Source organism: Podarcis cretensis, assembly GCF_951804945.1.
Source record: "Podarcis cretensis genome assembly, chromosome: 2".
Lineage (NCBI taxonomy): Eukaryota > Metazoa > Chordata > Lepidosauria > Squamata > Lacertidae > Podarcis > Podarcis cretensis.
Genome location: NC_137171.1, coordinates 110564669 through 110591818, shown reverse-complemented (window position 1 = coordinate 110591818; position 27150 = coordinate 110564669). Strand labels below are relative to the sequence as shown.

The 27150-nt window shown below is 45.2% G+C and overlaps 2 protein-coding genes and 1 long non-coding RNA gene across 11 annotated transcripts in view; 1 reads left to right on the top strand and 2 right to left on the bottom strand.

The window, feature by feature from the left end:
* Window positions 1–3362: 3362 nt before the first annotated feature.
* Window positions 3363–14022, bottom strand: LOC307208531 (cholinesterase-like). Of its 7 annotated transcripts, none has more exons than XM_079963193.1 (5): window positions 13844–14022; window positions 11682–13185; window positions 7006–7169; window positions 5865–5938; window positions 3639–3764 (listed from the first exon to the last, which is right to left on the bottom strand). In XM_079963193.1, the coding sequence occupies exons 2-4, from the start codon at window positions 13175–13177 to the stop codon at window positions 5892–5894; spliced, it is 1707 nt and encodes a 568-aa protein (XP_079819319.1). In that variant the 5' UTR covers window positions 13178–13185; window positions 13844–14022; the 3' UTR covers window positions 3639–3764; window positions 5865–5891. The 7 variants fall into 7 exon arrangements, with proteins under 7 accessions (XP_079819318.1, XP_079819319.1, XP_079819321.1 ...); XM_079963195.1 differs by having other exon boundaries at window positions 5865–5935; window positions 13844–14017; XM_079963194.1 differs by having other exon boundaries at window positions 3654–3762; window positions 5861–5938.
* Window positions 14023–19134: 5112 nt separating this feature from the next.
* Window positions 19135–27150, top strand: part of LOC307209153 — a 60425-nt gene continuing 52409 nt past the window's right edge. The window contains exon 1 of the long non-coding RNA XR_013835350.1: window positions 19135–19370. This is a non-coding gene — a long non-coding RNA (uncharacterized lncRNA). The remainder of the gene's footprint in view (window positions 19371–27150) is intronic.
* Window positions 20869–26804, bottom strand: RPP21 (ribonuclease P subunit p21). 3 transcript variants are annotated; one of them, XM_079964139.1, is made up of 6 exons: window positions 26658–26804; window positions 25980–26093; window positions 24290–24390; window positions 23700–23782; window positions 22270–22416; window positions 20869–21505 (listed from the first exon to the last, which is right to left on the bottom strand). In XM_079964139.1, the coding sequence occupies exons 2-6, from the start codon at window positions 26025–26027 to the stop codon at window positions 21309–21311; spliced, it is 576 nt and encodes a 191-aa protein (XP_079820265.1). In that variant the 5' UTR covers window positions 26028–26093; window positions 26658–26804; the 3' UTR covers window positions 20869–21308. The 3 variants fall into 3 exon arrangements, with proteins under 3 accessions (XP_079820265.1, XP_079820266.1, XP_079820264.1); XM_079964140.1 differs by having other exon boundaries at window positions 26714–26804; XM_079964138.1 differs by having other exon boundaries at window positions 26673–26799.

Sequence of the window (27150 nt, the reverse complement as noted above, 5' to 3'; positions counted from 1 at the left end):
CCATCATCCCTAGCTAGCAAGACCAATGGTCAGGGATGATGGGAATTGTAGTCCGAAAACAGCTGGCGACCCAAGTTTGGGAAACACTGGCATAGCTCAGCAGAAACCACCATTTGTTTATTAACTTACGGAATTTATAACTTAAGGAATTTATATACTGCTCAACTATATATACTTAACTTATTAACTTAAGCAATTTATATACTGCTCAACTACCACTGTCTCTAAGCAAGTGGTTTACAAAGATACAATGTAAAAATCAGTTAAAATTATAAAACCAAGCTTCAATTAACATGCCCGCTGGAATTTTTAAAAAGTATTGAGTAGGTGCCAGATGTTCGACAGGGTTGGCGGCTTGTTTGACCTCAGCCGGAAGGAAGTTTCATGAAACTGGGTCCACAGTACTGCACCCGCAGCTCGGGGAGAATATGAGCTATGCATCCCAGACATTGGGGACTGCTAACAGTTACAAATACCTCAGTAATTGGGCTGGGATATAAGGCATTAGGTGGTCCTTGATGTATCCTCAAGGACCAAATTATTAAGGGCCTTGTAAATTAATACAAAGGGACGCAGGTGGCGCTGTGGGTTAAACCACAGAGCCTAGGACTTGCTGATCAGAAGGTCAGCGGTTCGAATCCCCACGACGGGGTGAGCTCCCGTTGCTCGGTCCCTGCTCCTGCCCACCTAGCAGTTCGAAAGCACGTCAAAGTGCAAGTAGATAAATAGGTGCCGCTCTGGCGGGAAGGTAAATGGTGTTTCCGTGCGCTGCTCTGGTTTGCCAGAAGCGGCTTAGTCATGCTGGCCACATGACCCGGAAGCTGTACGCTGGCTCCCTCGGCCAATAAAGCGAGATGAGCGCTGCAACCCCAGAGTCGGTCACGACTGGACCTAATGGTCAGGGGTCCCTTTACCTTTACCTAAATTAATACAGGAACCTTGAACCTGGCCCAGTAGTTGTCAAGTCAGGCTGTGCAGACTTTTGAGCACTGGAGTTGTGGGCTGGTGATAAACAACCGTCTACCTGCAGTGTTTTGCACCAGCTGCAGCCTGTGCACCAAGCCAAAGGGTAGCCCCACACAGAATGCATCGCAGTAGTCTAGTCTTGAGGTTCCAGCGCATGGATCATGAGGCTGCGGTCCTTCAGCTTATGCTTTAGCAACACATGGTGCAGTCCTACGCATGGATGGTGAGGTAGGTTTACATCAGGCATGTCCAAAGTCCATATTGGGGCCTAGGCCGGGCTGCCGGGTGATTTAACCCAGCCCCCACGGCAGTATATGTCCTGGGGTAAAGTCCTATAAAAAGTGCAACAACTTTGACCAGCCCTCACGCATGTTCACTACATCAAATCTGGCCCTCTTTGAAAAAAGTTTGGGCACCCCTGGTTTACATGATAAATGTGGGAGCTTGGTTGATTAAAATAGTGAGGATCCGTGCTTTGGATCCATGTTTTTGTTGTAGCAGAGCTACAAAGCAAGCTGTGATTTAAGGCACGTGACCGCAAAATGAGCTTTCAGACTTCACATGTTTGTTTTTGCAATGACAAACCTAGACAGCATCTTAAAAAGCAGAGATATCACCTTGCCAACAAAGGTCCATATAGTTAAAGCTATGGTTTTCCCAGTAGTGATGGATGGAAGTGAGAGCTGGACCATAAAGAAGGCTGATCGCCGAAGAATTGATGCTTTTGAATGATGGTGGTGGAGGAGACTCTTGAGAGTCCTATGGACTGCAAGAAGATCAAACCTCTCCATTCTGAAGGAAATCAGCCCTGAGTGCTCACTGGAAGGACAGATCGTGAAGCTAAGGCTCCAATGCTTTGGCCACCTCATGAGAAGAGAAGACTCCCTGGAAAAGACCCTGATGTTGGGAAAGATGGAGGGCACAAGGAGAAGGGGACGACAGAGGACCAGATGGTTGGACAGTGTTCTCGAAGCTACCAGCATGAGTTTGACCAAACTCGGGAGGCAGTGGAAGAAAGGAGTGCCTGGTGTGCTCTGGCCCATGGGGTCACGAAGAGTCGGACACGACTAAACGACTAAAAAACAACAACAAATTGCCACCGAGAGCTGGAGCTGGAGTTTTCTTAAGCGTGTTCACCCATTCCATTCAGCAAGTGTAAAATCTGTGTGCCTGTGTACACAAATAGCTGTATACTCATAGTTATTTACACACAGAGCTTCAAATGTGTACAGTCTGTGCAGACAATAGTTGAGGTGTACAAATCAACAAGAGTATACCTTTTTCACATAAGCACTTGCACACATATACCTGTGTAGAGTTTGTTGTGTGAACAAGCCTCTTCTGTGACTCTGGTTTCCAAAGACCCAGTGCTGCCTTTTGTGTGTAACTGTCTGCTACAGACAATACATTGGCATGAGCAAACTCCTCTAGCTCACAGAATAAATCTGCTTTATTTTTTAAGGGGCCAGAATACTCTTTCTTGTTCCTGACAAGAACAACTTCTTACTGTACTAACTTCAGAGGGAAATATACACACCAGCTTCAGGGTGTCATTATACCTGTCTTTGTGGCCAGATATTTCATTGGAGGCTCCCATACACCAAACATTTGGGGTTAAAAGTCTCTGCTCTTGATGCTTAGCATCATGGTGCCACCTAGTGTCTGCCCAATATTACTGCCTCCTCGGGATTCCTTTGCAAAGAGGGTTTGGTGTGATAGGAGACTATTTCAGGTACAGTGGTGTCTTGGTTCTCAAACACCTTGGTAATGAAACAACTTGGAACCCAAACACTACAAACCCAGAAGTAAGTGTTCTGGTTTGCAAACTTTTGGGAAGCCGAACGTGTTGCGTTTTGAGTGCCACACTTCCATTTTGAGTGTTACACTGAGGTCTGTCTGTTTTTGCTATTTTGTTTTTGCATTTTTGTTTTTGCGGCTCTTTTTGTTTTGTTTTTGTGACTGTGTGGAATCCAGTTCAGCTGCTGATTGATTGATTGATTGTGTGACTGCAGTACATTTATAGCTTTCATTTTCAATGGTCTCGTTAGATAGTAAAATTCATGTTAAATTGCTGTTTTAGGGGTTGTTTTTAAAAGTCTGGGATGGATTAATCCATTTTGCATTACTTTCAATGGGAGAGCATGCCTTGGTTTTGGAACGTAATAATAAATCTAGCTGGTAAAAATGTAATTATAAATGTGGAAAGGGGACTGTATGGCCCTCCAGGTGTTGTTGAGCTCGAACTCTATATGAGGTTCTGAACTTTGGCCTTTGTGCAGAACGTGAATATCCCCACTAAAGCTAAACTTTTCACACCCGTTTCCATACAAAATTTCAATTTATATTGCTGACCTTTGTTGCTGTAATGCAGAGGCAAGGATACGAAGCTGGGGAAATGCTTTCCAAAGATTTATTTATTGCATAAAAGTTACATCCCACTTGACTGTAAAAAAAGCAAGCAAGCCTCTAAGTCAGGTACCCACAAACTCGGCCCTCCAGATGTTTTTGGACTACAATTCCCATCATCCCTGACCACTGGTTCTGTTAGCTAGGGATGATGGGAGTTGTAGTCCCAAAACATCTGGAGGGCTGAGTTTGGGGATGCCTAGTAGTTCACAAAAAGAAAACAGAGGTATCAATTATCACTATAATTCTGCTTCATCTTGAAGAGTTGCGGCCCTTGGAGAATCAACCTTGGCTTTCAGGCAGGTCTTTGCAAGGCAGTAGCAAGCCCTTTCTGCGAAAACGAAGCTTTATAATTCCACATAATAGGTTCTTCTGCATCTTTTCAGACATCTCTGTGGGACACAAAGCATTTGGTGTTAGCGGGAGCTCTTTTTACTGGTGGAGGATAGCTCAGTGTGGTTGTGAATGGGTGTCCTGGAAGTCCTTCCCCAAAACCACATGTGCAGGTAAATGACATTTCTGAGGGTGTACTGGTTTTGGTCTGACCCTGCCAACCAGTGGTTGAGAACCTGTGGCTCTCCTGAGGTTATTGGACTACAAAACTCCCATGAGCCTCAGCCAACATGGCCAATGGTCAGAGTTTATGGGACCTGTAAATTAGCAACATCTGGAGGGCCATAGGTTTTCTACCCCTGGCTTAAACAGCTTGAACTGGGTTCCTGACAGCCTCCTTCCATACGTACCTGCCCAGTTGTTAAAGCCTTCTTCAGAGGCTCCATTCAATGTCCCTCCCTTTGAAGGTGGATTGCAAGCCAACAAGAGACAGTGCCTTTTTAGTCAGGGTGCCTCATGTCTAGAACTCTCTCCCTTGTTTATAGTTGCCCGTTCCCTTGGCCTTGGAGATTTTACATGAACAACTGGAAAAGTGGGTTTCTCCTCCCCTTTAGCTATCAACGGGATATTTTCCTAAGTTTCGTTCCTCAACCAAACTGCCGACTCTTTTATCTGCATAAGGCCTCATCTGCAATATACATTGAAAGCAGTATCGTACCACTTTATACAGTCATGGATATACAGAGAATCCTGGGAAATGCCGTCTGTTACGGGTTGTGAGAGGAGACCCCATATTCCCTCACAGGGCTACACTTCTCAAAGTCATTTAACAATCCTGCTCCCTTCCCAGGGAACTCTGGGAAGTGTAGCTCTGAGAGGGGAATAGGGGTCTCTTAATAACTCTCAACGTCCTTAGCAAACTACATCGCCCAGGATTCTTTGGGGGGGGGGGGGAGAGCCATGGCTGTTGGAAGTGGTATCCGATACTGCATTACATGTCTTGTGTAAAGGTAAAGGACCCCTGACAGTTAAGTCCAGTCGCGAACGACTCTGGGGTTGCGGCACTCATCTCGCTTTACTGGCCGATGGAGCCGATGTTTGTCCACAGAGTTTTTCCGGGTCATGTGGCGAAACAGGAGCAGCGCACGGATACGCCATTTACCTTCCCGCCAGAGTGGTACCTATTTATTTGCACTTTGACGTGCTTTAGAACTGCTAGGTTGGCAGGAGCTGGGACCGATCAATGGGAGCTCACCCCGTCGTGGGGATTTGAACCTCCGACCTTCTGATCGGCAAGCCCTCAGCTCAGTGGTTTAGACCACAGATGGGGCCTAAATCAGGGGTGGGGAACATGTGGCCCTCCAGATGTTGCTGAACTAGAGTCAATCCTGACTATTGACTATGCTCACTGGGGGTAACAGGTCACATGTTCTCCATCTTAGGTTTAAATGTTGGTGTGTTTCATATCAACGATTTCGTATTTTTATAATGTTTGAAAAGAGGAAATCCTGGTGACTGAGAGGGTCCAAATATTTTCAGTCAAGAAAATGATGATTTCTCCATATATATAAAAAAAGAATTATGGAGGAAAAATGTTCTCCTTTGCGCTACACTCCTATTTCAGTTCACAATGTATTGTGATTATTTCACATTTATAACCTGCCTGTCGTCTCCAAGGTGTGCCCAGGTGCTAGTAGTACAGTAACCCGTCTTCCGTAAGGACTGGGAGGGTGTAGGTGCTGTTATGTTGACTTAGTTGTATTCAACCAAGTCTTCCTCTGGGTAGGCCCGTTGAAGTTTAAGGAAGCTAAGTTAGTAATTTCCATTCATTTCAACAGGTCTTCTCTGCGTAGAACTAACTGCCAATGTAAAAATAGTATCGAGTCCCTTGAATCAAATGGGACAGTGTGGTGGCATAAACTGAAGTAAATATAAACTACAATCCAACCCAAATTAACCACTTTTTAATCCCCATTATTTCCAGGAGCAGATGCTTAAATTGCTCCCCAATCAAATCTTATAAAATGGATCTTTTAAACGCTTAATTTTGGCTGGAGAAAATTGTATTCCACCAAAAAAATTATACTGGTCCCATTGGACTACTTTCTCCCAACTCCCAACCAGATCCTTTCTTTCTCTCCATCCTTACTGATACTTACCTGTGAAATAAAAGCCTTTCTCTTAATTCACAGCTCCTCCTTCCTTTCATATTCCTGTGTGGATAAGACATCTTCTTGGATATTTTTTTAATGGCAAATGAAGGAGGAAATGAACTTATTATTATTATTAGTAGTAGTATTTTGATATCTTACCAACCCTTCCCTGTAAGATCCCAGGGTGGGTTACAGCAATGAAATATAAAAATGCTTTCAACCATTAAAGTCATAAGTATATGGTGGATGCTAAAAATAAGGACATAAGAATATATCTCCCAGGTGTCTAAGACCAGCATAAAAAGTTATGTCTTCAGCACATGACAAAAAACTAGGCAATGAAGGTGCCAGATGCAAACACACTTAGGGCTGCCTCAGAGAATTTCCCTTCTCCTCGGTTACCACCACCACACTGAGCTTCTGATCTATTTTTTAATTTTATTTACAAAAATATTTAGATTTCACTCACCCATATGAGTTCAGACAGTGAGGTTCAGCTCTGAGGGCCTTCTGGCGGTTCCCTCACTGTGAGAAGTGAGGTTACAGGGAACCAGGCAGAGGGCCTTCTCGGTAGTGGCGCCCAGCCTGTGGAACGTCCTCCCATCAGATGTCAAGGAAATAAACAACTCTCTGACTTTTAGAAGACATCTGAAGGCAGCCCTGTTTAGGGAAGTTTTTAATGTCTGATGTTTTATCCTATTTTTAATATTTTGTTGGAAGACACCCAGAGTGGCTGGGGAAACCCAGCCAGATGGGTGGGGTATAAATGATGATGATGATGAAATACAATAAAATGCACATAAAGCAATGCAAAATAAATATAAAAACGACGGCAGGCAATTGAATAAGCCTGCCAGCATAAACAAAAGACCTTCAAAAGATATCTGAGGTGAGAATGAGCTCCCCAAGCGAATATGTGCGCGAGTGAGAAATTTGTTCATGTAAAACCCAGATCATTGTGTTTTAACTGGAAAAAGCCATGCCTGAATGGTGGTGGGGGACATTTATTACTATCACAGAGTTGGAAGGGATCTGAGGGTCATCCAGTCCAACCCTCTGCAGTGCAGGAATCTCAGCTAAAGAATCCATGACAGGTGACCATTGCAAGGAAAGCATTTGGCCCTGTCTGTTCCTCCTTTCCACTTACCTGGCTTTGATGCCCCTGATGGGAGTGTTTTCCAAAAACTGCACTGCTGAGCCGGCGATGGCTCCATCACACGGGGTGGGTCCGTGCTGAGGACGAAGAAGTTCTGCTGTGCCGGGTCGTAGACGGGCCATTTTGTTTCGTTGACATCAGAAGGAGTCGGATTGCTGAGTGGGAAGCAAATTAAATCATTGTTCAAATAGCACTGGTCCTGTGTGAGGCACACGATATACCACTCTGCTTTCTTAAAACAGTGTTAGACATGCGTGGAGTGCTAATAATAATAATAATAATAATAATAATAATAATAATAATATAATTTATTACTTGTACCCTGCCCATCTGACAGAGTTTCCGAAACAACCATGTTGAGTATCAGTGAAATACTTGACTCATGTTCATAATTAAGCTAGTGTAATGTTGCCCTTTTTTGGGGAGGGATAACATGCCTCCCATTTTCATCATCGCCAGCTATATATTCTAAACTTGGGTTAGAGCTCATTGAGCCAAAGACTAACAAGGCTGTGATTTCACAAAAGCATGTAGAGGAGGAGGAAAGATGATTTCCAGTTAAAAGAGCAACCGTTTCCTTTTTACAGACCACAGAGACCAATGGATCTGTGATTCCATAATAAGAGACAGATTTGTGCACTTTCTGAGAAATCTGGTATATACAAAGAGTATGCTGTGAAACTCAAGATGGAATGGCATTCCTAATATTTCAGAAAGTCCAAAATATTGGCTGTTTTTGATACTAGATGGGAGTGCTATTTCTGATTCTGTTAATCCAGTCTCCTTTTTTTATTTATTTTAGACTAACCAGGCAGCAATTAAATGTGTTAAATTACTATAATGTAACATATACTATTTTTCTTTCTTTCAAGGTGAATTTTCTTTATTGCAGTCTTATTTCATGGACTTGCATGCATTCCCCCCTCATTGTTTTTCTTTATTTGCAGTCATAAACAGTGGATCATACAGCTGTTTTTTTTCCCCACCCCCGTCCCTGCAATGCACCAAATGTCTATTTAATTAAATTTAACTTTTTAGTCATTTCAGTTAAACAAAGTTCCCACCAATCGCCATGTGGTTTTGGACGCCTGTAACTATGTTCTGTCAATGTTACGTATGTAATAAAACTTTGCCTGGTAGATTGAGAAGTAGTGATTTTCTTGTCCGTTTGACTCTCTCGTACACAAGTTGTCAGCTTCTCCATTAAAATATTAATTTCCAGATTTGTGAGAACCAGATCTCAAAACTATACAGTGGTACCTTGGTTCTCAAACTTAATCCGTTCTGGAAAGTCTGTTCCCAAACCAAAGCGTTCCTAAACCAAGGCGCGTTTTCCCATAGAAAGTAATGCAAAACAGATTAATCTGTTCCAGACTTTTAAAAACAATCCCTAAAACAGCAATTTAACATGAATTTTACTATCTTATGAGACCATTGATCCATAAGATGAAAGTAATAAACAATGTACTGTACTATAAAATAAATTAAACAGTATTGTAAATGATAAAAATAAAAAATATTTTTTTTCTTAACTGCACTGATAATAGTCATTGTTTGGATGGGGGGCTTTTATCCATTTCCACAGTCACACAATCAATCAATCAATCAGTAGCTGAACTGGGATCCACACAGTCACAAAAACAAATTAACTGAAAAAGGGGGGGCCACTAGGTGGCGCATCGGAAGATGGCTGACAATAACATCTCTCCGACCCACACGAGGTAATTTGGAGGCTATGATGGGGGTAATTAGCCTCCTTAACCCCCCCCCCCCAGGATTGTGGGGGGACGGCCCTTGCCTGCTGTATCCTATACCACCCCCGAATTTGTGGCACTAGGCACAAAGCCCTCCTGTGGGATTCCGGCACTCCTGGACGCTGTCTCTGATTTGCGCCTCTAGTTGCAAGAACTTCAAAAGAAACAATTTGGACGAGAAGAATTGCACATACTTCAAGGAAGGAGGGGGAGTAAAGACTGCTGACAGAAGAGATCTCTGATAAAACAAGAAAAAGAATAAAATATGAGAAGATACGTCAAGATACGGTACGGCAAATGACTGAGGGGGGAGGGGAAAAAAAACTTTCCTCTTTTTTTATGTGATTAAACAAGAATCCCCTCCCCGAACGAGTCAGAAATGTCGTTTTAAGAACTTAAGCTGTGGATTTAAGGCTGTGTGGAGATAAACTTTTGAACCAAAGCAATGTTTCAAGACGAATCTGGAAAGTATAAGAGTTTTGGAATGACGCAGTTAAAAATGCCGTCGCCATTTTGGGAGGCATAGTTGGAGCTCTTGAGTCTGGGAGGAGAAAGAGAGAAACAAAGCTGTTTATATATCATGGATTAACTCCTCAGTGGGACTTAAGAGCGACAGTTTTGCAAGATTATGATGGAAAGAGCGATGTTATCTATGAAGGAGATGATATATGGAAACCATCTGGACTTGGATTGCAAGAACGGGAAATTCACACAGGATTATTATATTTGTGTTTATCGGCTTAAGGAGACTATCAGAAGAGATCGTAAAAGAAAAAGAGAAATTATATGAACAAGATATGATGTGGAAACACCAAGATAAGACTGGATAGAATTATGAACTTTGTCTGGACTCATTGGGACTGATTTGGACATTAACGCAGTAATAAGAAGATGATTTGAATCCCCCTTTGGATCTTGAAGTATGGGTTCCCCCAACAAAATTTAAAAATTTGGCTTTGTAATTTGGAATTTATGTGATGTGATTTAGTTTGATGCGATTGGCCAGTTAATAAAAAATATTTTTTAAAAAAACAAATTAACTGAAAAAGTCTCAATCTCCAAATATCACCTCAGAACACTGCAATTGGAAACAGAAGGCTTGAATTACAATGGGGGGATGCAAATTAGCAATGCAACAGAAAACACAGGGGGACTCAAAACAGAGCACATTTGGCTTCCAAAAAAAAGTTCGAAAACTGGAACACCTACTTCCAGTTTTGCAGGGTTTGCATTCCAAGTTGTTCGTGAACTAAGCTGTTCGAAAACTGAGGTACCACTGTAATGCAATTGCATTATAGCTAACTTGTGTGTGTGCGCGCGTGTACTTTGTACAAAATTTCGAAACACTCTGCTTTCACACTAATTGGTTGCTAACTATCCCCAACAAAAACACAATGCAGTGCCTGTTAATTGTGCAACTCTGCACTTGCACAAACAACCCTTCTTGCAATCAGTGTTATCAGTGCATAGCAGCTTTCTGCGGTTTTGCCTGCTCATTGTGATTAGCTATTAGCGATCACCTGCCTTAACCCACAGGAGAAAGAAGTGCGGTGTTATAGAATAAGTAGAATAGCTACCTTAGTATAGAGAAGTGCAAGCTAGATCCAGAGAGGCTGAGATAATGACATTATTTATAATTAGCATGCACACAAATTATATCAGCTAAAATTTTGAACACTGAGAATATCAGAAATGCTTCCTTATCTTAGTTTGAGCTTAGCTTTTATACAGGCCACCCTCAACTTACCATTGCCAAAACCATAGCCAAAACATATTGGGTTCAGTGGCGGGCGGGATTGGCAAAGTCTTTTGTCCTGGACACCCACCCATTTTCCACCCCCTTTTAATTTTTGGGGTTTTTTTGCCAAACATGTAAAGCTGAATGTGAGTCTCTCTGACATTAGTGTCTCTATTTTCCAGGGAGAGTCCCGGATTTACAGAAGCTGTCCCAGTTTCTGATGTGACCCCATAATGTCCTGCTTTTTCTTACAACGTCCTTTTCATGGGAGAAATTTTGGAGGGTGTGGAGTTATGTCACCTCTCAAGCCAAGGAGATAAGTAACTATACCAGGGGTAGGCAACCTAAGGACCGGAGGCTGGATGAGGCCCAATCGCTTTCTCAATCCAGCCCGCGGATGGTCTGGGAATCAGCGTGTTTTTACATGAGTAGAATGTGTCCTTTTATTTAAAATGCATCTCTGGGTTATTTGTGGGGCATAGAAATTTGTTCATTTCCCCCCTTCAAAATATAGTCCGGCCCACCACATGGTCTGAGGGACGGTGGACTGGCCCACGGCTGAAAAAGGTTGCTGACCCCTGAACTATACAACCTTTAGACGACATTTGAAGGCAGCCCTGCGTAGGGAAGATTTTAAATGCTTAATGGTTTACTACGTTTTTTATATACAGTGGTACCTCAGGTTACATATGCTTCAGGTTACAGACTCCACTAACTCAGAAATATTACCTCGGATTAGGAACTTTGCTTCAGGATGAGAACAGAAATCATGCTGCAGCGGCGAGGCAGCAGCGGGAGGCCCCATTAGCTAAAGTGGTGCTTCAGGCTAAGAACAGTTTCAGGTTAAGAATGGACCTCCGGAATGAATTAAGTACTTAACCCGAGGTACCACTGTATGTTGGAAGCCCGCCAGAGTGCCTGGGGCAACCCAGTCAGATGGGCGGGATCTAAATAATAAAATTATTATTATGGAATAGGAAGCCCCTATTTTCATAGGGGAAATGTTGGAGGGTATGGAATGCGCACAAGTTGTGGGTTACCCATAAGTTTCATGTTTTCAATCTCAAAGCAATAAACAAGTCTTTTGGCTAAGTTGTCGTACTCATAGAGAAGTGACTGTCTTTGTGCTGTTGAGACAAGGGTAACTGAAAGGAGAAACCAAAAAGTTCTCTTACCCGCTTCGGGCAAATTCCGCCCAGTACCGCATGACACGGGAGATAAGCTCCAACTCTGCCTTTGTGTGCTTTTCCTTGGTTCCTTTCAACAGCGTCAAAGTTCCGAAAACATACGGGACCTCAGCTCCGTGGCTGGCCCCCAGCCATTCAGGCCAAACAGAGCCAGTGCTGCGGTGGCGGAAAGTATAGACATATACGGGGCTTCCAGCCTCTGTCACTGCTGTGGCGACATCCGTGACTGGGCAGATGAAAAGGTAATCGCCGCAGGCTTTCACCATGGCTGAACGGTACCTTGCTGGGCCTTCAGGTTCTGCCTGACTGTATCTCTCAGCTGCAGCTTTGATGAAGTCGCTGGTTGCGTTGCGGACGGTGATTTGCAGCCCCTTCAACAGTTGCTCCTGGGTCAAAAGGCAGTCTTTGGTCATGTTCAAAAAGAGGCTTGCATATAATACGAAGACAGACCCTTCGTCGGAGGTGGTACCGATCACGATAGGCTTAGCCGTGAAGTTCTTGGATTCTAGAAGTTTCCGCGGCTCATCGGTGAGGAACTCCCCATCCGTTGTCGGTGCAAAGGGTGGATTCAGAACCACCGTAGGGTCCACAACAAGGAACTGGGCGGTTTGGAACTCTGATGCGTTCTTTCCCTGCAAGCAACTCACCAAAGCAGGGACCTCTTCTTGAGCACAGCCCATCTTCTTGGCCAGCTTCTGACTTCTTCTCCTGGCCTCCTCAGGATTCAGCCAAGCCCAGGCCGCGACGGAAGCTCCACTCTCTAGCACAGCACGATGGAAAAGAGGCTGGCTCCCTGGTGAGAGGAGGTGAAATGCAACAGAGGCTCCTCCTGCACTCACACCAAAAATGGTTATCCGAGTAGGGTCTCCACCGAAGGCAGCTGCATTTTGCTTCACCCAAGACATGGCAAGTTGCTGGTCCATCAGGCCCATGTTCCCTGGGACAGCTGGTGGCAACGAAAGGAAACCTAGAGGCCCCAGGCGGTAATTCATGGAGACCACAATGACATTCTCTGCAGCAGCTAGGAATTCCGCATTGTATATCACTAGGGAGCTTGTGCCAACAAAATAGGCCCCGCCATAGATCCAGACAAGGACAGCGGCTGGCTTGGAGGGCCGAGGATGGGGCACCCAGACGTTGAGGTAGAGACAGTCCTCTGAGAGGGGCGTGTTGGCCGTCCATGTTTCGGCATCTGGAGTGCCGGCAATAACTATCTGGGGGCAGGAATTGCTGAAGTTGGTGGCCTCCAAGACCTGGCTCCATGGCTGATGAGGAACGGGCTTCTGGAATCGCAGCTTGCCTACCGGGGGCTCAGCATAGGGGATGCCTAAAAAGGCTGTGACGTTGCCAGAGCCAGACGTGAGATGCTTCCCCCGGACTGAGCCACTGCTGGTCACCACCACCAATTCATCTTCAGTGCCAGAGCTTGATTCCACCAGCGAAAGGATGAGGCACAAGAGCCAAGGAAGGAGATGGGGGGCCATTGCAGCAGCTGAAAGGGAAACGTCCCAGAAATTGCAGAATACATAGAACACGATATTTCAGAAGGAGAGTCCTGTTGGATCAGTCGGCTGGCCCATCTAGATCAGGATGCCCATGGGAAGCTCAAAAATAGGATCTGAGCACAACAGCACTCTTCCTAACACCTCTGAATAGCCGAAGTAGAATTTTTTATTTTGAAGCCTAGTTTTGGTTTTGAAGGACAGCTAGCTTGAAAGTTAAGAGCAGGGGAGTTGGAACCTATTCTTCCTCTGGAGGGCCGCAATCCCTCAGGGTTAATCTTCCAGGGGCCACCAGCAGTGATCAGGGCTGGAGCCAAAAGTAAGCAGGGTGTCTCTCCATCTCCCTTTCTGCAATCCCCTTTTATTTCTCCCCAACCCTGCTTCCTCTCCTTGCCACCCACACTAAGGGAAGGGCTGTAGCTCAGTGATAAGAGCATCTGCTTTGCATGCAGGGCAGGAGGTCCAAGATTTAATCGCCAGCATCTTCAGGTAGACCTGGGAAGGACTCCTGTTAGAGCCCCTGGGCAGCTGTTGCCTGTCCATGTAGCTTAGGCAAGACTAAGCTAAATGGACCAACCGTGCCACATCCTCTTGGCGAGATTTCTCCCATCACCTGAGGCAGGTGTGCCCAAGACAGCACAGACTTACCTCTCTCTCTTTTTCCTGGTGGGTTTTATTTTTTTATCGTTCTCAGTGTGTTCGGTGTCTCCCTTGCTCCCCTGGAAAGGGATTTGAGAGACTGGTTGCAATGATTTCAAGAACAGTGATTCGTCAAGTTATGTAGACAGAGTGGGAGGAGACTACAGAACAAATGAAATGTTGGAAAAGGGTTGTTCTAGGTGAAGTGGGGCGGTTGCGAAAGGGAAGTTTTTAATGTGTAACATTTTAATGTATTTTTAATCTTTGTTGGAAGCCGCCCAGAGTGGCTGGGGAAACACAGCCAGATGGGCGGTGTACAAATTATTATTATTGTTGTTATTATTATTATTGTTGTTGTTGTTGTTGTTGTTGTTGTTAATAATAATAATAATTCGTGTGCAAGAGTTCTCTGCCACAAGGCATGAGATCCTTTTGTACACAAGTGCAAAGATGCAAGACTGTATTGGGAAGTTTTTAATGTTTGATGTTTCAGAGTGTGTGTGTGTCCTGCCTGGAGATATTCCTGTCTGGCAAGTTCACCCCTCCTTTCCTGAAGTTTGTACTTTACTACTTTTTATTAGCTGTTTTACAATTCATATGTATTCATTATCTAAACTTCACTATCATTAAATCTCCCAGTAACTGCTTATATTTCAAATCCTGCCTGCAACTACATGTATGGGTGATACTTTGACAGATAATCCATCAGTGGTTTCCATTCTTCCTTAAACATTTTGTCATTATGCCTTCTTAGTTTGGCAATTAATTTAGCCATTTCAACATAGTCCATCGGTTTCATAAGCCATTCCTCTGATGTTTTATTATGTGTTGGAACTGAAGGTGATGATGATGATGATTGCTGAGCACCATGCCAGATTTGATGGGAGTGCATAAGCTGCTTTTATTCCATACTGTTTTCAGTTAAGAACTGCCTCTTTCACAACATTTGAACTGCTGCCATTGTTAGGTCCACCCTGGAACGAAGGACAGGGAGAAGCTCAAGAGAGCCTCTTATACCCCTTTGTTGCCCAACTGCAATACAAGAGCCCTGCAGGGCTGCCACTGTGTCTTACTCTCTGGCAGTTGCTGCCAGTACCTACCCACTTACTCCTGCGTATCCAGATGGGTAGGATCCATGATGCACTAAATTGGCACCTGTCAGTCTCAGGAGATGATGGAGGAGTGAGCCTCTGGGGTGAAGTCAAACTGTTTGAAGGTTGCAGCACCTACTGTGGCTGCAGAGACCAATACGAGAGATACACATTTGTTGCAGCTGGAAAAGACGAAGGCGTCCAGTTATGCTCCTGCAGATGCACCATGGCCTTTCTTCTCTCTGCCCTCCTCCCAGAGGTCATTCTCCTCTGGCCATTGCTATGAATACATGACCTGCCTGTCTGCCTCCAAGCACTGTGGTCATCTGCAAGGGATTCCCACATGTCAGGATTGACGTTGCCATTTGCAGACATCTTTGTAACACAGTCGGTCTGCCAATGGTCCTGGTACCTGAAGCCCCACAGAGCATATCCTTGGGGATCCTGCCATCTTCCATCGTGTGGCCATGACCAAGCCAGTGTAGACATTGCTGACACAGGAGTGCAAACATGTTGGGAATGTGGACTTGGGAGAGCACGTTTGTTTGAAACTCTTTCCTGGTAGGATCCTCGTACCTACGGGACTGTCTCTCCTGGTATGCCCCACGGATGACCTTAAGGTCCATAAGTAGCAACACCCTAGAGGTCCCGGGCCCTAAGGAAGTCAGATTAGCCTCAACCAGAGCCAGGGCCTTTTCTACACTGGCTCCGGCCTGGTGGAACGCTCTGTCTCATAAGACCAGGGCCCTGCAGGATCTGATTTCTTTCCACAGGGCCTGTAAGACAGAGTTATTCTGCCTGGCCTTTGGCTTCGAATTAACTTGATCCCCTCCCCCTTTTTCTTTTTTCCCTTTCTCCTTCTGTGATGGAACTCCTATTTGGGGACTTTCCTGGCTTTTTTCTGGCCCATGTAGGACCAGTCTGGATAGTTAGCCTTGGTGAAGACTTGACGTTTTCATCACCAAAAAAGTTTTTGATTTGAGTTTCTACTGAAACGAGGCTGCATTTTAATGTTGTATTTTAATCAATTGCTTTTATATCTGGTGTTAGCCGCCCTGAGCCCGGTCTTGGCTGAGGAGGGCGGGGTATAAATAAAATTTATTCTTATTATTATTTCCTGTCCGGCGACAATTCAAAATCTTCCTGACACAGCGCATGTGGAAGGCACTGAAGTGTCACTCCTGATGATTGTAAGTTCACGACTCACTTCTATAGAGCAACATGCTCAGCACACAAGCCTGGCAGAGCTTCTTCTTGGGTGTTGGATGTTAGCATCACATTCCCCCAAACCCTTTTGGAGAGGTGAGCCATTGCCATAGCTGCCTTGCTAATAGGCTTGTCCAGTTCAGCCTCAAGGGAGAGATTGCTGGTTATGGTGGAACCCAGGTAGACAACATCGTCTACCACCTCCAGCATGTGATCACCAATGGTGATGCTGGCGATGTCCTGACTCAGAATGTTGGTCTTCACCAGCCTGGTGGTAGGCCGAACTCCCTGCAGGCTTGGACAAAACGGCCAATGAGTCTCTGTAGAGTTTCCTCGGTGTGCGCTGTCAAGGCTGCATCTTCTGCAAACAACCTCTCTCAGATGAGGACCTGCCACACCTTGGTCTTGGAGTGGAGACGTGCCAGGTTGGGCAGACTCCCATCACTCCTTGAATGGATGAACACACCATCTTCAGTTGAGCCAAAGGCATCTGGGAGCAATAGGGAGAAGAATATGCCAAAGAGAGATGAGGCGAGAACAGAGAGACCTTTTCAGCTGACAAGATCAAAGGCCTTTGTAAGGGCCAGGAAGGCGATGTACCAGAATTGTCTCTGCTCTCAGCATTTCTCCTGCAGCTGGCATTGTGAGAAAATCATGTTGATTGTTGACCTCCCAGCTCTAAAGCCACACTGTGGCTTAGAACAGATGCTGTCAGTGACTGTAGTCTGTTGATAACTACACAGGCAAAGGCTTTCCCTTACAGTGCACAACAGTGAGATCTCAGCAGTGTTAGAAACTGAGATTTGAAAGCTAGGAGCTAAATGACACCATAGAGGTTATGGGAGCAAGAACAGAATGTCTAGGCATGCTTTTAAAATAACAAGAATACAAAGCTGAAAATGAACTGCAGCTATTATGTTCAGTTTTCACATGATCTAGTCCTTCCCCTGCCCACCCCCCTTTAAGAGGGTTTCTTCTCCAGTTTTCAGAGAGTAGCTGGAAGTGGCGAGGCATAAAAAGGCCCTCCCTTGCTTCCACTCTGCAGTTTTAATCTGAATTCTTAGGCGCAGTACTGTGCCCAGAGCTCAGAAACTGCTTGCGCTAATGAAATTCCATGTCGCCAAACGCACCTAGAACAATGGGAGTTTTGAATACTGGTTGTCAGTCATGGTGGTCACCTTTGTTCTGGTAGGAGGTCACAAAGCTGGGGTTGCACATGTCTCGTGGCACAGATCCTTGTTCCCGACACCGCAAGAGGAGGGTGTACAGGTGTGTTTTGAGAGAGGAATTGAGGCCTTCTGTCAGCGTTTCTGCTGGGATTCTGTCCTGTCCTGGTGCTATGACAATAGCTATGAAATAAATAAAAACCCACATGTACGTTTAAGGGTCTTATTCAAGTAAATTTTGTTCAGAGTTAAGACCCATTGCTAAGTTAGGGCCATTAGTTTCAATAGGTGACCTAGACTGTGCTGTAAGCATAAGAAGAATGATGATAATGATAACAACACGTTCATTTGACAACGCTGAGTTGAAAGAGGACATCGTGCTAGGGTGATGATGATGCAACAACAAAAGCATCCAGCAACAGGCACAGGTTGCAATATTAATTCCACTGCTTCTACTACGATGATGGTGATGTTGTTGCTAACACCACCTGCTCCAAATTACCGCACTTTTCTGTGTATAAGACAACCTTTTTCACCCAAAAATAAAGTATAAAATGGGGGGTGGGGTGTCGCCTTATACATGGGTAGTGCCTTTTTTTTGACGTGTGACTGGTTGTTGCAGCGAGCAGGAGAGTGTCAGTAGTGATTGGGCAGGTGACTGGTGATTGCGGCAACGTCCGCAGTGTATTAGCTGGCGCTGCGTCAATTGGGAGTGCCTGGAGTCTGCTTTCACTGATTGAGCAGATGGTAGGTTGCTTTAGTGACACGCGTGGTTGAAAGCGGTGCTCTGTAGGATGTTTTTTTGCTAACTGCCTCCCAAAGAAGCTATAGAAATGTTTGTGATCCCCCCCCCCAAAAAAAAAAGCTCTGGGCTTCCTCCGCAAAAAAAATATCTTGGCAATCTCCCCCCATTTTCTTAATTTTTAGTCTCCAAAAATAGGAGTTCATCTTATACATGCGGGCATCTAATACACGGAAAAATACAGTAAATGGGGAATTGAGCAACACACACACACACACATTTAGGCTACAATCCTAATCCTCGCTACTACAAAGATGACCACAATGATGATGATGATTTTGGTAAAAACATCTCTTTCCAAGGAAAGGGAGATTGTGCAAAGGGAGAGAACAGAAGAAACATTGAGCAAGACACCCCCCCTCTACCATTTCTCCAGAATTATTTCTCCTCCTCCACAATTATCAACACATGAAGTATTCTGGCATAAGTGGGGGCAGTATTCAATGCTAATTCTACTCTGAGTAAACCTATTGAAATTAACAGACCTAATCAACTTGGGTTCATTGATTTTGCAAAGCAGTTAAGTTGAACGCCAGCTTGAAGACTCCAAATTTAAACGAAAATCTCCCAACTCAAATGCAAAGAAAACTGTAGAGGATAGTTAGCAATGTCAACAGAAATCCCCCAAAATTGGGACCAGTAGAGCAGATGGCAGAGAGGCGGACACTAGTTTACTTATTTATTGAATTTATATACCACCCTATACCTGGAGGTCTCAGGGCGGTTCACAAAATAAAATCCAAATATAAAACCACAAAATACATAATCAAAATAAAAACAACGAAACCCCCCCCCCCCAAAAAAAAAACACACACACACATTTTCAAAGGGCATAGGATATCAATCAAATCAACCAAGTGTGGCTAAAAAGAAAAGTTTCTGCACTTAGGGGTGATTTCGAACTGCTAGGTTGGCAGGTGCTGGGACCGAGCAACGGGAGCGCACCCCGGGGATTCGAACCGCTGACCTGACGATCGGCAAGTCCTAGGCGCTGAGGTTTTACCCACAGCGCCACCTGCGTCCCCAGTATACAGTGGTACCTCAGGTTAAGTACTTAATTCGTTCCGGAGGTCTGTACTTAACCTGAAACTGTTCTTAACCTGAAGCACCACTTTAACTAATGGGGCCTCCTGCTGCTACCACACCACCGGAGCCCGATTTCTGTTCTCATCCTGAAGCAAAGTTCTTAACCTGACGCACTATTTCTGGCTTAGCGGAGTCTGTAACCTGAAGCGTATGTAACCTGAAGCGTATGTAACCTGAGGTACACTGTATAATGAAGGTACCAGGCTAACTTCGCTGAGGAGAGCATTCCACAGACGGGGAGCCACTGCAGAGAAGCCTCGTTCTCGTCTTGCCACCCTCCAGACCTCTCGAGGAGGCGGCACACGGAGAAGGGCCTCAGAAGTTGATCTCAGGGTCCAGGTAGGTTCATATGGAAAAAGGTGATCCTTGAGGTATTGCATTCCTGAGCCATTTATAGGTCAAAACCAGCACTTTGAATTAGGCCCGGAAACGAATTGGTAGCCTGTGCAGTCATACCAGGATCAGTGTAATATGCTCAAACTGTTCTGCTCTGGTGAGCAACCTGGCCGCTGAATTCTGCACTAGCTGAAGTTTCTGAACCGTCTTCAGAGGCAGTCCTAGGCATAACACATTGCAGTAATCGAACCTTGAGGTTACCAGAGCATAAACAACAGTAGTTAGGCTATCCCTGTCCAGATAGGGGCGTAGCTGGGCCACCATCTGAAGCTTAAGGAAGGCACTCTGGGCTACTGAGGCCACCTGAGCCTTGAGCGACAGCAAAAGATCCAGGAGGACCCCCAGGCTACAAATCTGCTCCTTCAGAGGAAGTGTAACCCCATCAAGAGCAGGTGATCTCCCACCCATCTGGTCTAGGGAACCACCCACTAACAGTGCCTCAATCTTATCTGGATTGAGCTTCAGTTTGCTGGCTCTCATGCAGTCCGTTATGGAGGCAAGGTACTGATCCAGTACTTTGCCTACCTCACCTGCAGATGTAAAGGAGAAATACGAGCTGAGTGTCATCAGCATACTGCTGACAACGTACTCCAAACCTTCAGATAACCCCACCCAGTGGTGTCATGTAGATGTTAAATAACATGGGGGGATAGGATTGAGCCCTGTGGAACCCCAAATTGAAGATTCCATGGGGCTGAAAAGCATTCCTCAAGCAATACCCTCTTGGAACGACCATCCAAGTAGGACCGGAACCACCGCAAAGTGGTGCCACCTACTCCTAGTTCGGAGAGTTGCTCCAGAATGTTCAATGGTATAATTTATGGGCTGCTTCAAAGCAGTTTTAGAAGCAAGAAAACCCTCTCTTGGGCTCAAGAGAGTGAAACACATTGCACTGGACTTAAGCGTATGTAACCTGGTACCTCAGGTTACATACGCTTCAGGTTAAAGACTCCGCTAACCCAGAAATAGAACCTCGGGTTAAGAACTTTGCTTCAGGATGAGAACAGAAATCGCGCAGCAGCGGTGCAGCGGCAGCAGGAGGCCCCATTAGCTAAAGTGGTGCTTCAGGTTAAGAACAGTTTCAGGTTAAGAATGGACCTCTGGAACAAATTAAGTACTTAACCCGAGGTACCACTGTATATGTATGATACTGCTGGTCATAGTTGTCATCCTGCAATTAAAGAGCCATCTTCAAAGTCTTATGTATGGCGTCTACTTCATCACTAGGTCTTTGAGGGTGAAGCCGCTCTATCACTCTGCATGACTCAGAACACAACACAAGAATGATCCTGTTGAAACAAAATTTTATTTCCAAGTTTTTACATAGCGTAGTACTTGAGATCGGATGGGAAGCTATTTCCCCATCATCGCTTCACCTCAAGTTCCAACAGGAAAGAGTTCAACAAAATCTCCTGGTCTCCAACAATTCCTAAGTGGAGACACCCCTCCAGGTGGAAAATGAACCTCAAGCTATGGAGATGGTGGGAGAAAAGAAATGCAGGCCGTGGTATTCACTAGGCCACTATGGGATGCCGCCCCTCTCTTACTGGTGCCTCAAAGCTAGTTGCGCTATAAAAGAGGGCTGTTATCACTGAACTCAAATCACCTGAGCCATTCAAGTCCACAGGTTAGCCAGTTAGGTTTTGGTTTCCAAACAATCCAGGGTCCTTTCTCCACAGCCAATAACCGTATTAACCACATTTGACTCTTCTGCCCCGACTTGGGGCTTATGCGTTTGCTACCAAGCCACAGTTGCCTGCCTGACTGGGAAGAGTTCGTTGCCCCTTCTTCCCTTTAGATTTGGTGCCTGCTGTCGTCTCCTCAGAGGCACGGCTGTGAGGTCCAGAATTTGCAGGTGGTGTTGCCTTTTCTGCTCGGGAGGCCTTGGGGGGCTGTTGCACTGAGCTGGGGGTCTGGCCTGAAGCTGGACACAAGGAAAGAAAAACAGCCCAAGGTGATTCCGTTGAAGCTTCTTCCTAAAAATGTTTTCCACAGCTACGTTCTTCAAACCTAGTTTGGGCCTCCAAACCTTTGCTGCCCACATCTTTACTCCCCTTCAGCTTTCCCAAGACCCTTAAAATGGCTGCCACTGCAACAATTGCCCCCTCTTTGTCTGTGCAAAATTCCTTCCCTTTGTATGGAAACTTTCCAAACGTTTCCTTATCATATTTTCCCAACAACTTAAGCCCTTTATTCAAGAGAATTATGAGAAGGCATTGGGGCTTAAGCACTGGCTTAAGATCAGCTGGAAAAGTGTTTACTATACTTCCATCAACAGGTGCATTTCATTTTATGACAGCCCAAGGCAGGGCCTTCTTTGCCATGGCGCCCTGGATATGGAACTCCCTGCCACTGGAGATACAGCTGACCCCTCCCCCCCCAAGAAAAGGGCAGATTAAACGATTGGTTGTTTTGCTCTTCCTTATCATGTTTTGTTACTTATTGTTTTAATAATATGACAATGCCTGCTGTTTTTAAAATTTTATGGCAACTACTGTCTTGTATTAGAACAAACTGTACTATTATTTGATGGAACGTTGTCTACCACCCTGGAAATTTTCAGCTCGAAGGGGAGGGATATAATATAATAATAATAATAATAATAATAATAATAATAATAATAATAATAATATAATAATAATAATAATAATACTGATTATATTAAAAACACTTAACATCTTCACTCACCTTTTGCTCCTTCACTAGGGGGTGTCTGCTTCTCCAGCAACGCCTCTGGTTGCTCCGACCACAACTTGTAGTTGGGGTTGCTGAGGAAACGCTTGGTGAGGCCACAGGTGAGACAACGCACAACGGTCCACCGCTGATTACGGCGCTCTGGTGAGAGAGGCGAGGAGAAAATGAGTCAGGGAAGCCTGGAAAACAGTGGGTCAGACCCTTCCCTGCCCTGATATTTCCAGCTTTCCTCCCAAACTTTCAAATACATCAGCGGTCCCCTCACTTTTTCTTTGCCCAGCCTCACTTGTTTCTGCGCTCACAACCACAAAAACCCATCTCTCAATCTAATAATCTGTACATAAAGGGAAGTTAGGAAGAAATATTAATTCTCCAGTGGTCTCTAAGGAGGATCCCAAAAAAAGCAGGGATGGGGAACCCTGCAGATGTTGTTGAATCCCATCAGTCCCAGGTGACATGGCCAATGGACAGGGATAATGGAAGATGGACGTCAGCCACAAATCTCCATCAGGCCCTCGTGATTATCCCTAGGCTCCGCCCCCTCGGGTGCTTTTGTCTGGCCATCCAAAGACATGGACACCTGGCCCCTATGCAGCATATGATCCACATTCCCAGGGGAAGGCCATGCTACACTTGCAAGTAGGAATGTGTGAACTGGTCCGCCACCATTCTGGGGGAATGCTCAGGGTAATTCAGTTTGTAGACAGTGCTACCCGCACATCTTTCAAGGGGAAAGACACTCCCTTGTTTTGTCCTTCCTGCCTTCTCAACTTGGTGCAGCCCACTCTCGGCTTTGTTTGTGAAGAAGGGACCCTCTGCACCAGACCCAGAGGCCTCTCCAGAGCACAGAGTAACACCCCACATATAATAATAATAATAATAATAATAATAATAATAATAATAATAATAATAATTTATTATTTATAACTCGCCCATCTGGCAGAGTCTCCCCAGCCACTCTGGGCGGCTCCCAATCACATGTTAAAAACAGTACAGCATTAAATATTAAAAACTTCCCTAAACAGGGCTGCCTTCAGATGTCTTTTAAAAATAGGATAACTGCTTATTTCCTTGACATCTGAAGGGAGGGTGTGCCACAGGGTGGGTGCCACTACCGAGAAGGCCCTCTGCCTGGTTCCCTGTAGCCTCAATTCTCGCAATGAGGGAACCGCCAGAAGGCCCTCAGCGCTGGATCTCAGTGTCTGGGCTGAACGATGGGGGTGGAGACGCTCCTTCAGGTATACAGGACCAAGGCCGTTTAGGGCTTTAAAGGTCAGCACCAACAATTTGAATTGTGTTTGGAAACGTACTGGAGGCCAATGCAGATCTCTCAGGACTGGTGTTATGTGGTCCTGGCAGCCATATAGCACCACAGAGGAGGAGGAAGAGGAGGAAGAGGAGGAGGAAGAGACAGGGCCACTCACTTCTCTGGCGCACAGTGGAGCTGACTCCAGGGACAAGAGGCGAGAAGCAAGATTTGCAGATGGTTCTTTTCACAGATGGATCCCTGCAAGACAAAGGGAAATGAAGGTTAAGCAGCAAACGTTGTGTCAGACAACTGAGTAAAGGTAAATGTAAAGGACCCCTGGGTGGTTAAGTCCAGTGAAAGGCAACTATGGGGTTGCGGCGCTCATCTCGCTTTCAGGCTGAGAGAGCCAGCGTTTGTCCGCAGACAGCTTTCCGGGTTGTGTGGCCAGCATGACTAAACTGCTCCTGGTGCAACAGAACATCATGACAGAATCCAGAGCGCATGGAAATGCCATTTACATTCCCGCCACAGTGGTACCTATTTATCTATTTGCACTGGTTTGCTTTAGGTTGTCAGGAGCTGGGACAGAGCAACGGGAGCTCACCCTGTCACGGGGATTCGAATCGCTGACCTTCTGATTGGCAAGCCCAAGAGGCTCAGCGGTTCAGACCACAGCGCCACCCGCGTCCCTGAAGGATGCCTGTGAATTCCAGTGGCTGGGGCTCATGGGCATCTGGGTCCCCTAACCACTGTCCTGGCACTCACTGTCTTAACACGAGCCGCCGGCTGATGCTGTTCTGCGTGTGGCAATAAAAGCGAGCCAGTTCCTGGTTCTCTGGGTTCTGCTGAAGGACGCAATGCGCTGCCTGTTGCGGGGGAATGGAAGTAAGTTGAACATCCTTTTTTAAAAAAATAATAATAATATTTATTCCAATTTTAAAGGTTACAAAAAGAAAACACTAAATTAGGCATGAAAAAACAAAGCAATGCATCACAATAAATACAAACGGACAAAAAAATAGAAAAAAGAAAGAAAAACAACACAGAAAAATACGAACAAAAAACAAACCAAACCTTCCCGTAACTTATTTTTCATCTGCTTATTTCCTTGACCTCCTCACACCTCCCTTTTTTGTATTCTAGTTCAATTAGATGTTTCAGCAAATCCTTCCAACTTTGCTTTTATCCTAATAATTTATCTTGATATACTGTTATTCACGTCTTTCACAAATTAAAAAGTCAATTTTAACCTAATCCTTATATCATTTCTGCTAAGACCACAATACTTCATTCCAACAACCTTCTAACATTCCTTAATTTTACAATGTTTCTGTAAATAGACTTTAAATTTTTTCCAATCTTCTTCCACCGACTCTTCACCTTGGTCTCGGATTCTGCCAGTCATTTCCGCCAATTCCATATAGTCCATCACTTTCATCTGCCATTTTTCCTGGGTGGGTAAATCTTGTGTCTTCCAGTAAGTTGAACATCCTTGGCATCACCCCTCGCCCCCACTCCACCGAGAAACTCGGGGCCATGCAGATTCCATAAATGCATGGTTTTCCTGCGCAACAGGTCCTTGCCAACGGTAGCGTCCATAACTTAAGTCTTTTATGGTAAAAACAGTACAGTCCTGCAGCAGCTTGTAGGCCAAGTATACCATAGCATAAGCTTCTATGGACCAGAGCTTACAGTGGCAAAAGGATAAAATAGTTAGGCAGTTTGTCCCACTCCAGGTTTTAATTTACTTAGCTATGTGAAAACTATAGTGCTATTTTCACCGACTGCAGCGGTTATCGATGGGCATTGCGCTTGTCTGGCATACATCTGAGAATTAACTGAATCATTGCAAACTACACTGTTTGCATTTTGTTATTATATAAACTCCACTCACTGTTCCCACCACCACTTGCACTATTACTTGTCAGCTGAGGATAACCATGCATCTGATCAGACGGAATACTGAACACTTTATGCCATTTATACATCGCTTTTCCTTTGCAAGTGCTGCAAAACTGGGTGTTGTTTTTTAAGTAAAGGCCAGACACTCACATGCAAAACAGTGGCGGAGCTTCAATCTCCGGCACTGGGGGGCGGGGGGGGGGAGCAGGTGGGGGCGGGGCTGGTGCGTGTCCTGGGGGTGTAGTGTGCCACCTGTAGCGGCGTGGCACACATCCTGGGGGCGTGGCACCTAGCGCAGGCCGGGGGGGGGCATGCTGGGGGCAGTGTGCTCCCCCCCCCGCACGCCTCTTCCTCCGCCAGTGATGCAAAAGGTATAGAGGCAGGCGGGAAAATCATAAAAGTGAAGCCAAAAGGCCAAGGACAAGAAAGCCAGTTTAGGGTAGAGGCTTTCAGTTGTGCCAGAGAAAGGATGAGGATTCTGCAAGTACAGTATTTTGTGAACAACGTGGTAGCTAGCAAATACGACTGGTGTACAAGGAACACTCTCCCTTACCTGGTAGAGGAAGCTGAGCCTCTGAAATGCTTCTTTGTCTTTTATCATGGCTGACACAGGGAATCTTTACAATTTTTTTTTTTAGTGATGGTGCTGACACAACAGAAGAGAAACCTGCAGTAAACAGGGATTTTTTAAAAAAGGGAAAAAAGGCAGCGATTGTAGCAAACGGCAACCTATGTCATGCAATCTCACAGGGCTATTTCAATGTCTTCAGCTTCTATTACTGCTGGATCTTAATTATATGATCTATTTCTTCGTAGGCCAAAAATAAAAACAATCGCATCAATGGGTGAAACTGAGAACCCAATATACTTTATTGTAACCTAAGAAAATGTGTAAAAAAAAAGAAAAAAGAAAAAGAGTGGTGAATGTGGAAAACACTCGGAGAAGTGAGAGTATATTTATTTTTGCATTCTTATTATTTAAAGCAAGCGGTTAAGGAAAATCACCTTGCTCTTATTTTAAAACAAGTTCTTTCTCGATACCACAACGTGCAAAGGAAATTCCCTGGCAATGAAAACAGATGGCAGGACTGAGCCGTGCTGCAAATAAATTGCAGGAAGCGCCATGAAACGCAGAGTGAGTAGATCCAGATAAACATGCATAAGATACAGCGTGCTAATCCATTAAATCCCCATTAAGTGGAAATCTGCGCGCACTCTCTCCTGGACTTACCTAAAAAGATCCTACCTTTTGCACCCCCAGATTGTTACCCCATCAGCACAACTTACGCAGCGACAAAGAGGCGCCTCCGGATCAATCGCTTTCTCCAACCAAGCCGTCCGCGTGCATCCTCTTCCTGGTTTGATGCAGCAAAGGCATCTGGGAAATGTAGTCCGTTCTCAGCCAATGCAAACCAACATCGAAGCACCAAAAGGGAGCCGAGGCGCCAGGTGTGCACAGGGTCCCTCAGAAACAGCAGGCACCATTAAAAAGTTTTAAACAGCTAAGGGACGCTGCTCAGAGACTTTCCCACGGGAAGTATTCTTGGAGTGGGACAAGATCAGGTGATGGATGGATTCAGGACAAAGCCAGATGTGGTTTATCCCCCCGGATCTTCTGGAATCCTGACAAGGAACGCCGTCATAATCCAGTGCCAAAATGGGAGGGAATGGTTTCAGAGTGGGAGGAAGAAGCAGGTGGGATGGCTAAGCCAGGCTCAAGTGAG

Bases quoted from the DNA above. Each gene is read 5' to 3' on its own strand.
- LOC307208531 (XM_079963192.1), bottom strand. From the start codon at position 13,177: ATGGCCCCCCATCTCCTTCCTTGGCTCTTGTGCCTCATCCTTTCGCTG. The intron at 7,170-11,681 runs GTAAGAGAACTT...CTTCCCACTCAG, and splicing joins GCGGAATTTGCCCGAAGCGG to CAATCCGACTCCTTCTGATG. The intron at 3,765-7,005 runs GTAAGTGGAAAG...TGTGTCCCACAG, and splicing joins ATCAGGGGCATCAAAGCCAG to AGATGTCTGAAAAGATGCAG.
- RPP21 (XM_079964139.1), bottom strand. From the start codon at position 26,027: ATGATAAAAGACAAAGAAGCATTTCAGAGGCTCAGCTTCCTCTACCAG. The intron at 24,391-25,979 runs GTAAGGGAGAGT...CCCCCGCAACAG, and splicing joins GGCTCAGCTTCCTCTACCAG to GCAGCGCATTGCGTCCTTCA. The intron at 23,783-24,289 runs GTGAGTGCCAGG...TTTGTCTTGCAG, and splicing joins CGGCGGCTCGTGTTAAGACA to GGATCCATCTGTGAAAAGAA.